This window comes from Melospiza melodia, chromosome 2, assembly GCF_035770615.1.
Source record: "Melospiza melodia melodia isolate bMelMel2 chromosome 2, bMelMel2.pri, whole genome shotgun sequence".
Classification (NCBI taxonomy): Eukaryota; Metazoa; Chordata; class Aves; order Passeriformes; family Passerellidae; genus Melospiza; species Melospiza melodia.
In genome coordinates, this window is record NC_086195.1 from 16,790,655 (window position 1) to 16,801,971 (window position 11,317).

The following is an 11,317-nucleotide window of genomic DNA, read 5'->3' on the forward strand; positions in this document are numbered from 1 at the left end:
TCTTAACTCCAGGCTGGGTTCATTAAGTGAGTAAGGGTGCAGCTAGATGATACAATTCAGCTGAGTTTATGGCTAGCTAGCTGCCAGTGGAAGTTGTGCTGCTCCTGCTTTCCTTGCCTCCTTGTCCCTGCACTGAGTCCTAGCCCACCCCCTGCTCTTTTTCCCTGGCTGGGTAGTGAGCTGAAGCAGTGACCAAAAGCACAGAAAACATCCTGGTGAAATCTTGTTTTACTTCTCTGAAGTGACTCTCTGTGGACTTGGATGAGCACAGGAAGGATTGAGTGGAAGGCAGCCATGGCCAGGGGGGCAGTGTGGCCCCCCTGTGACAGCTCACTCTTAGGCTGGTGTAGTTCACAGATGAAATAACACTTCTTCCTGTGCTGCAGCTCAGCTGCAGTAACTGAGCACATGTCTAGTCCTAGTCTGCCTCAGATGTGAAGTAAAGCATCTAGGCTTAAATGCAGGTGAGAGAGACACAGTGAAATGGTTGAGTATTTGCTATTTAACTGGTTAAGACATGGTAAATTGATGATACTGACTTATCCCATCTGATACATACTTTCTCTTGCAGTAAGATACTTGCACATAATTTCCAAGGGGTTTTTTTTGAAGTATAATGGAGATTAGTAATTTTTTCCTCCTTTTCTTCTTTTTTTTGTTTGTGACCTTGAAATGATTTTGTATCTGTTGGCATGAGCAGAGGCAGGATATCTCTTTTGTGCATATTAAAATGCCATAAGACTACAGTTAAAGCAGAAAAGGATGTAAAATTGAAATGTTCCAAATGATAACTTATTTAAAATTATATGTCTTATTATTTTGTATATATCTAACATATTCACATCTTGATATTTCCTGTAGCTGTTATTATACACAGTTCTACATTGATTATTGACTTCTGTGTCTTCACAAAAGAAGTTCTGGTTTAATTCCAGAGATACATTATATATCTAAGTTATATTTTTGGTATTAACATAAGTGTGGAGCACTTAATAGTGCTCAAATGAAGTTGTTTCATTTGGAGCAAAACAAATTTTTAAGTAGATCTGCAGTATCTTGTAAGAAATCTTACTCAAGTAAACATGAGTACACATTCTGCTTTTTATTCCTTGTTTGCTAGCAGATCTTCTACAGATGGAGTCAGGGTACCCTTTAAAATATTTTTTAAGATCACTAGTTCATTTTAAAATGCAGTTACTTGAATAAAAAGTAATTAAAGCAAGTGTTTTTCCATAGTTTCAGAGGTTTGAATTTGTACTCTGTGTATTTTAACAGGCAAAGTGTTCTCTAGCATTGTGTGTTTCCCATTAGGACAATGTCCTCTGCTGAAAATCTGGAGGCAATTTTGTAGCGGTCAGTCATGGGTTGGTTAACAAGAAAGATCTGCCCCCAAAAAGTTTGGTTCCATTGAGACACAGTTGTCTTAAAATAGTTGTTTTGAAATATCATTTGAAAGCAAAATGGAGTAATTGTGGGAAAGTCTTTCAAACAGCTCGTTTTCCTTCTGATCTGCTCAGGGATGTGCTGTGCAGGTTTTGCTGCCTTTCTTGCTCACTAACAGTTTATTTTTAAAGTTACGAAAGATAAAGGAGGGAGTGGGGAATAACTCAGACTCCCTTCCCCTGAAAACAGAGTGTTCCTAGTACTGTGTCCAATTACATCATTTTGTTATGTGTGAGACAGAACAACTGGCTTCTAATTCCCAGAAGAGCCTCAAGAAAACAAAACATCCAGTTCCTGCTAAGGCTTCAGTGCCTAAACAGTCTGCTGTCTTCCCACATTTGAAACTGAAGGCCTCTTACTGGCCTTTCATTAATCTGCCCAGAGGTCAGGCATGCTGCAGTGGAACCTCCCATCTCCTTCCATACCCCTGCTATTCACAGCTGCTCAAAATGCCGAGGCAGGCGAACTGAGTCACTCCATGGATTGCAATGCTCCGTTTCCTAGATGCCAGTTTGGCTGCACTTTGTAGAGAAGCTGGATGGATTGGAAAGTGGATTGGATACTACAGCTACTGAACAGAAAGCTTTACCTAAAAAATGGGGGAAATATGCCACCTTTTCCACCTTGTATATATGAGTTTAGAATTCACAGTAAGGTAAATTCAAATGCTGATATCTTGGAGGAAAAAAGCAGAATTGATCTTTCCCAAACCTGGTATTTCCTTCAGGATATATGACAGAGAGAAATCTGGGATATAACTGGAATGAATACAATTCAGTTCTTTTGCAATACAGTAATTTTTAAATATTTTTTCTACAGAAGTCTTGACAAAGATAATCTAAACCAATTATTAAAAAACCCAAAAAACAACCTATATTTGGATTCCTGCTGGTTTACCATAAAAACTTAAAAAATGGGTTTTTTTATTACGTTACATGGAATTGCCTGGTACATGCTTTAATACTCCAGTTGAAACTCTCTGCTGGGGAATGTTGCTTCCATTGTTCCATCTTACCTTTCAAGATTTCTGAAATCTGAATGCACAGAGTCAGTCAGTTAAACCTTATGCTCCTTCATACAGCTTTCTGTAACAATTTAAGGTATCACCTCTGCCTTTTGGCCGTGAACTGAGATGTGGTTTCATTCTCTACAGCTCTAATTTTCCCTTGGTTGGCAACTTTTTAATTGTATAGTGTTCATCATTGACTTAATCTCTTAAAGTCTCTCTGAAATTCTATGGAATGATACCTTTTGTTTTGAATCTTGGTAAGTTACTGTAAGTACTTCTGAGAAATATAAAGGCTTTTGTTTTCTTGTTTGTTTTCTTTAAATACCTCAGTAGCTTCTTCTTTGCTTTTGTGACTCGGATCTGACAAACTAGAAAGTTTTGCAGCAGTTATTTTGAAAGTTACTTGTATGAAAGAGAAGGACTTGTATCCATTAAAGCTTCTTTATTCCATAACTGTCAAATTTAGTAAAAGATGTTACATCACCTTGCAGATAAGGAGTCCAGAAAGGCTGGACATAAAGATGCAGGAGCAGGTTGTCTTCACATGCTGAAGGACAAACTTGACAGAAGAAGACTGTCCTGGCTGAACAGAAAAGTTTGGCTGGAACTCAGGGAAAAAAAGGACTTTGGAAGAAGCAGCATGAAAATCAAAAGTACTACAAAGATGATATTAGGTTATTTGGGGCAAAAATTAGAAAGGTTAAAGCCCAAATAGAACTTAATCTGGCTACTGCCATAAAAGACAAGAAAATTTTTGTCTCATTTTTCTCAGCAGTCGGGGAGGGCTAAGGAGAATCTCAAGCCTTTATTGGATGTGGGGGGTGGGGAAAAAAGTGATGAAATTTTAGGAAGGCTGTTTGAAATACTTTATGCCTCGTTTTCCTCTGGCTTCAGTACTAAGATCTGTTGTTCTCCATGCATCCTGAGCTGGAAGGTAGGGATGGGAAGCAGACTGAAGCCCCCACAATCCAAGGGAAAATGGTCACCACTTGTGCACAATGTGCACAATGTGCACAAGTCTCTAGGACCATATAGAATCTGCCCAGGGGTACTGAGGGAGCTTGTGGAAGTGCTCACCTCCATTCACTCACCTTACTGTGCTCTACAGTTGTGTGAAAGGAGGTTATTGGGAGGCGGGAATTCAAATTTTCTCCCACCTAACACTTCTCCCAAGCGATAGGACAGGAGGAAATGGCCTCAAGTGGCACACAAAGAAGTTCAAATTGGGTGTTGGGAAAAGTTTCTTCACTAAAGTCTTGTCAAGCATTGGAACAGGCTGCCCAGGGTTGAGTCATGTCCCTGGGTAAAAGACAAGTGGCTTAGTGGTGAACACAGTGGTACTGGGTTAACAATGGTCATCGTGGCTTTTTCCAGCCAAAAGGATTCTGTGGTTCCATTCTGTGATTCTGTGGTCTTGCCTTACTGAATTCACTAAGGAGGGAGCTGGCCCTCTGGGAGCTTTAACTCCCTTCCAGGGTTATGGTGTATGAAAGTCAAAATACACATAATAGTTCTTCACTGTACTACACTTGAAACAGGATTCAGAAAGAGAACCTGAGAGAAGAACCTCAAGCAAGAAGTTCAGAAGAGAACCTCAAGCAAGTTGAAAGCACGCTTGAGAAGGTCACTGGGTTCTTTAGGAAAATACTCTTCCTTTGGTTTTAATATTTGCCCAAAAAATTCTTGAAAGTTTTCATATAAGAAGAGTAGTAAAAAGGCTTATTTCAGGAACTTCTTTTGCAGAACATACCAGTTCTTATTCCAAAGAATATGCTGCCTCACTAGCATATGTTTTATCACTTCAGTAGAGTTATTTTCAAGATGGTTGTGTGGGGCTTACACTTCTGTGAACCTGTTAGCTATATTTTTCCAGCTCTTAACTCTCCTGCCAAAGCAGCATTTGTTTTATACAGATTTGTACATCATGCTTCCAAGTTCTTTCTTGTGCTAGATACTGGTCTGATGCAAACAGAGGGGAATATCTATGATTGCTGGAGAATGGAGTGGTGTTCCTGTTGATTTGGGGGTTTTTTCATCACACAGCATGCTTCTCTTAAACAGACCTGAATTGGGCTGAATGGGAGTGGAATTTTCAGTAATCAAGCAAACCTAGCTCCTGTCTCATGGCCCAGGGAAAGGGACATGCTGAACTCCATTCAAGTGGCTGAGAATCAGTATTGACAGACTTTAAAAAGTTCACAAGTCTTCTGAGTGAATGTTGTTTTTCTTTTATTCACTGAAAAGACATAAGAACTAGAATATTGTTACACTCCCCCCCCGAGACTTCACTATTTTTATTTTACTTGCTCTGTGGGTTCTGGGTTCAGTAATTTACCTGAATCTTTAGCTTTCCAGAGTCTGCAGTTAGAGACCTTGAAACCCTGCCCTATGCAAAGAACTGTGTGTAGATAAAGCAGGATGGTCAAAACGTGTTACATTAGTGTGCCATGCCAGGCACTCAAAGCCTTCTGTGGCTTTGTCTGTAACTTCTGCCCTTTTTAATAATGGCACCTCTGTCTGAACCTGTGGGGTGCATAGATATTAATTGTCCATTTGTTTTCTTTATGAAGTTGGTAACTCCCTCTGCTGTTTAGAACTTACTAAACAATTGTTAGTTAACATGAGGGAGTTTTTTGCATTAATAATGTCTTGCAAAATAAATGCTACATAATATTAATGGTTGGCTTGACTAAAATTATTTGATGTATCAATATTTACAGCAGACAATTTTATTTAAAAAAAAAATTCATCTGTCATTTCCCTGCTCATAGCTTTCAGTAAACAGTAAGTACAACTGAAATGATTAATGGAAGAATGTCTCAAACCTGACATATTAAATCTTTTGCTACAAAAATAATGTTTGAAAATACAATAAGAGCCCAATGATTAGTTGAGGAAAAGGGGCAAACATTCAGTCTCAGTGATTGTCTCACAAGAGATTTGTTAACAGGATTACAATTGGTCAGTAGCTTCAAAAGTAACAAAGGTGTAATGTCCATCACTTTGAACATGTTGGTGCTTGCTTTTTGTGTAGCAGAAACATTGCCTATAGAGGAAAACAGCACTTCCAAAGAGCACCGATTTTCTGAGGATTCTATGGATTCTGCACTTAATTCTGTAAATGCATCAAACCCAGCCTGTCGGAATTCCACGGAGTACCGGCCTTCAGGAAATGCTGCATTTTACAGAAACTCCCATCAGCCAGCAACTGCTACCTCAAATTCAGCCCCGGTCCTGCGCAGGCTGTCCCTGAGCTCGGCGGGGAGCAGTGGTTACTATGAAGTCAGCAGGAATCGGATACACAGGCGGATTGAAGGTATGCTGTTACACAAAACCTTCCAGAGTATGTCACTGCTTCAATTAACAGGCAAAGTTATGAATAAAGAAGGTCTTTGCCATTGGAGAGCTTGCATATGGAGTGAAATGTGCTGTTGCCAAGCTTGTCAGGCTTGCTAACGTAACTGCAAATACAGAACTTAAGCCTTTTAGTATTAATAGTGTAGTACTGCAAGCCAGGCAAGGTCTTTGCTGCTGCAGCTTCTTCTTGCTGCTGTGATGGACCCTGCAGCAAGCCAGAGCAGACAGGGATAGCTACATGCAACTCACTTCCTAAGCATCTTAGCAAATATTGCCATGTTGCTGAAATACAGGGATAGAGTTTCCTACTGTCTCTCCCTCTGTCTGCACAGCTTCACTTGCCTTTGCCTCATTCCCAGTTAATAGTATCTTGTGACCCAGGAGCCAAGTACAAGTAAAACTAAGCCCTCTAGGTATGTCACAGTGCTCATTTGTGCTGCTGTAAATATTTGCAGTTATAGGAGTAATTTAAAGACAAAAGGAACAGTTCAATATTATTAGAAGGGAAATAAAGCATCTTTTCATTTTAATATATTGCAAACAGTGGTTAATAAATGCCATAAGGTAATATTAAAGTGTCTTATGTGAAATGAAATGTGTTATCCCTGTACAAACTAGTGATACTTCTCCCTTTCACAATATTTTTGTATTAAAAGCTGCAAGTTCCACAACTGGACCGGATTTAAAGTCACTAAAAAGGGAACCTTCAAGAATATTGAATAAGGATCCTTCCACTTGGTCAATAGAGGAAGTAGTGCGTTTTGTGAAAGAAGCTGATCCACGGGCACTGGCTCCACATGCAGAACTCTTCAGGAGACATGTATGATGCTTGTCCATTCTATTGTAGTAGATTGTATCACGTTAATCTCTTAAAACACAACTTTCATGTCTATCAGTCTGTTTGCAGGTAGAGTAGACTCTCCTGATATATTAGAGAGAGGTGGAAAAATTACTTTTCTACCTGAAATGAAACCCCTCCTGCAGTATATTTTTTCTGTCTTTCAGTCTTGCTAGACTAACATAAATAGCCACCTCTTTCCAGTGTATGTGGAATAATGCCAACCTGGAAGTGCCCAAGTTCTAATGGCCAACGTACATGGTGCCTCTAGAGACGATGGCATTCTCATGTACAGTGCAGGGCATTCAGTCCCCCTGTTTTGGAGACTTAATCTTCTAGAGCAGAGGTGATGTTACCCATTGTTAGCTAGGCACTTAATCATTGATGCTAACATTCAGAGAACTGAAATACTTAATTAATCTGTTTGAGAAAACAATATGGAGGGTTTCATAGGTCTGACTAGATGTTATCTTTAGAGACAGAAACTGTTATCAGTTTGTGATAGGCTTGATCTCCCCTATTTCTTCTTGCTGTGCCTTTCTGTGGTAGGCTGCTCAGTAAAGAGCTGCTTTCTTATTTTATTGCATATATGGCCCTCCAAAAAGAGATTGGCTTTGTCTTTAGTAGTATTTCATCTATGCTCCAGCTCCTCCTAACAGTTTAATCTCTGAGTAAGCTGGATTGAAATGAAAAATCAAAATAACTTCTGATGTAGATTCCTGTCTTATATTTTATTCTTAGTTGTATAACAATGGTAAATGTCACTTGTTTTATCAGGTTTATGTTTAAAAAAGTAAGACAGAATGTTTCTCTTTATGGTGCTTTATGGAACTAATTGCCTGTCTGTGGTATGTAATGATACTAAGAGCTTAGGACTGTCATATTTCAGCAACTTCTCAGTCAGACAGTTGAAGTCTGACTAGGTTGTCCTTGGTCTTGATCCTGACAATCTCTTTGGTTCAACATGGAAATAGATCTGTCTAATTTCCCATATTTAGATGGTCTCTGGCCCTTTCCTCCATGTGACCATTTGCACACGCATGCCAGAATCCTCCCACAGCTGTTTTCAAGGTTCAGTGCAAGGCCTCAGGGCTTGGATCATTTAATCTCTAACTGCACAGACCTTCCTTTGCAGCTTCTTTTTATTTTTTCCCTTGACCCATTCACTTCTTTTCCTGGTTGGAAACCCTAATTCTGAGGGCTGTTTGGTCTGTTTCTTTTATTTACTATTATTTTCTTTCTTTAACATCTCAAATACTTAATCACACATTAAAAAATACTCAAACTAATTAAATTTCAGTGGTCATCTGTAAATTCAAACTTGCTCTTTTATATACAGTAGATGTATTTGTACTACAGTATAAACAACTGTAATGTACTTTCCTGTTTTACTGTGCAGCTTGTTGAAGTAGTTGTCTGTTGTGTTTATTCTCTTCCTTCTGCAGGAAATTGATGGGAAAGCACTACTCTTACTGAGGAGTGATATGATAATGAAATACATGGGACTGAAGCTGGGGCCTGCCCTGAAGTTGTGCTACCACATTGAACGACTTAAACAAGGGAAGTTCTAGCCAGGGGGTACCACAAACGTGAGTTGGGGTCACACCAAGCTCTCAGGTTCGCAGCCATCGCCTTCATTTGAAACGCTTTTGCTGATACAAACCTTTATTTTTTGAAAGTGGCCTCGAATTGTAAAAGAGACATTCAGGATAAAGTGAGGGGAGGGATTTGTATTACATTCTAGTATTTTTGCAAACTCTTTCACAGAAAGTTGCCAGGGAAGGACAGTTGATCATACTGGGTGTGGGCAGGTCTGGTAACAATGCTCTCCGAATCCTGAAAAGTGTGTTCTGAGTTACAGGCTTCAGCCAATGTGTTCATATCCAGAACCAAAACAGCTGAATCCCAAAGGGAAATAATAAATTAAACCAGCATCAGGTGTTAATATTTTTTACAGGGGTGGCTGTAAACTTTTATATTGCAAGAAAATCTTAAAATAGAAGATTTCATCTCTGTAGTGAATATTCTGGTCTTTCAGAAGAGAGGAAGGGTAATGGAAGAGAGGGCTTAATACAAGTATAAGCTTTTATAAAGTGTGATTATCAGTCCTTTGGGAAGTAATGAGGACAAATGTATCATATATTATCAGTTTAGGCAGGCAGTAAATATTTCTGTTTCATGGAAGGTCATATTGGCTGTATAAACAGCCATTTCTGAGACAGACTGATTTCACTGGAACAATGCATCCACATATTAAACATTCCATCTTTTTGCTAAGTTTGGCATGGATGTGTTCATGCTTTTTATATGTACATGTGTATGTGTCAGGGAAATAAGTACTATATAAAAATATACATACACACTGTACATATTTTTTCAGTTTTTTAATGTGTACTTTGCACTGTGCCAGAGAGAACTGTACAATTTCTTGGGTTTTTTTTACCAGTAAATTTAGTTGTGTATTACTTTCATTAGCACCTGTTTAATTTGTTCTTGGAGTCAGAAGGTGACAAACAATCAAAAGGTGTTTTTATTCATACAGGCAAGATCCCTGTACTATGCAATACTCCTGGTTATTCATCCCTTAACTCTGAGCCATATATTCTGATATATATTTGGAAAGACACATTTGGTTCCAATGTTTTGGGTTTATATTTCCTGTGAGGAAGTGCTACTATGTAACTGATAAACCTTTTTTTGGGTAAAATTGGTGCTGTTTGTATAAGCTGCAAGAATGAGTGGTGATAATAAAACAGTTTGTTGTCACTGCCAGTTGTAAAATACATCAGGGACAAGAAAATATACTTTCTGTTTAGGAAATTGAATGTACTGTATGTAATAGTCAAGTGATAAAACTGTTTGTTAGGGAAGGTGTAGTCCTAAAATGGTAGGATTTATTATATTTCTTAATGCCTTTTTATATGAAAGCATATAGTATAAATGTATTTTTTACAAATTCCTTTTTTGAAAATGACTTTCTTTACCCGTAGACTGATACTCATCAGATTTCAGCAAGGTACTGCTAGAAAACAGTGAATTTTGTGACTCACAATTCCAAGTATTTTGTTATTTTAAGTGACTGCAATACAATTTCAATTCAGAAAGTCATTTGGGCCCTGAGAATTGTTTTTGTTATTACATCATTAGACATTTGACACTAAAGTTTATCTGTATCGATTTGTTTTGCATATCTTTTGTGGTGCATGTATGCTTAGATGATACAATACAGGCATGCTCTTTATACTAAAAAAAAGTCAGAGCATTGATTGAAGAAACAGAGTATTTTCTCTTGGTGTTAGAAAGATTCTGGCTTCACTTTCATATGGTTACACCAGGAATTATACATTAATGAAAACATCATTCCCCATGTGTTCAGTATATTGTTTATACATATATATAATTATATACTACTTCTTCTATGCATTATTATGCTGAATTTGGGTTCTTCAGCATAACAAGATCCCATTCCATTTAAGTGGACGTAATTGACTGAAAACAATATTAATTTTTTACATTGCCCTTGGCATAAGAAAAACAAAGATGTTTGAATTTTCTCTTTGGTCTTTTGTACATGGCACTATTGTGGGTATAAATACTTGTTCAAGGCTTTCTGTGTACCCATGTGCACAAAGATAACTGTGATGTTGCTGTACCAGAATTTCTCCGTGTGCTGTTGCGTGAGTTTCGAGCATTCAGAGTCTTACAACAGAATATATTTTTTATTCTTTATTTTCAGTGGGATGTTCTTATCTAGCAAGAAAAATAAAATAGTTTGTTCCTTGTTGTAACTGTCTGTTCTGTTTGATGCTGTGTGGATGGGTGAGTGCTCTCTGCATAGGCAAGGGTGGCTGTCTGATCTGGCATTTGGCTGTTCTTGACAGTTCATGGAAACCTCTGATATGAGGAGGTTTTAATGAAAAGGGTAAGATCATTCCAACCTTGTTCATCTGAAGCAATTAATGTTTGAATTTGGGTTGTTCTGTGCTTTCAAAGTAAGAACTTACCTAGTTATTCAACTATTTTGTTTTGTATATATCATTATCCAACTTAAAGCTTATAGAATTCTCATATAAACCACTGAGGGAAAGAGGCTGATAAAAAATGTTTGTGCTGTGTTCAGATAAAGACATGAAGTATTTTAAGTCAAAGCAGTTAATGGCAGTAAGTTTGAATTTTGTAGACTTTAAGCTTTCTTATTTCTGTGATACAGAAGTCTCTTGTTCCAGTGACTGTTATCAGCAATCAGCCAGTGCCTGAGAAGGAGCTTGGATTGGGTTAATGGTAACCTCACAACTGTCACTGGCAGTTGATGAAAATTGCAAGTTGGCAGTACCAGTAGTCCAGAGGCATTTTGCATCTGATCTCTCTCAGAGCATACTTAGTATCTTTTTGGTGTTTATTTGATATACAAGACAATGTGATTTAGTCTCTTTGTTTCTCCAATTGTTTTTCTATCAACATGAATTCATCTGTTTATCTGCTTCTGTAACTTTTGGTCATCTTGGAAGACAGTGCCATAACTCAGTGCATCGTGGGACTATTGGAAATTAAAATACTGCTGCCTGGGAGGACTAGCAGCTCTAAAAATTATTTTTGCAGAACACCTATGGAACAATAGAATTGAAGAAGGCTGGAGGGTAGGGTGTGGCAGTATACATATTGTAGGACTT

General features: G+C 38.1%; 1 protein-coding gene across 5 annotated transcripts in view; it reads left to right on the forward strand.

Annotated features, from left to right (window-relative positions):
• Window positions 1-10,435, forward strand: part of SCML2 (Scm polycomb group protein like 2) — a 72,935-nt gene extending 62,500 nt beyond the window's left edge. For 4 of the 5 annotated variants that reach the window (XM_063182871.1, XM_063182866.1, XM_063182880.1 and 1 more), the window contains 3 exons: window positions 5,487-5,768; window positions 6,466-6,629; window positions 8,093-10,435. In XM_063182871.1, the coding sequence (XP_063038941.1) occupies window positions 5,487-5,768; window positions 6,466-6,629; window positions 8,093-8,218 (572 nt within the window). In that variant the 3' untranslated portion in view covers window positions 8,219-10,435. The remainder of the gene's footprint in view (window positions 1-5,486; window positions 5,769-6,465; window positions 6,630-8,092) is intronic. The other variant, XM_063182875.1, reaches the window with a different exon arrangement.
• The last annotated feature ends 882 nt before the right edge of the window (window positions 10,436-11,317 follow it).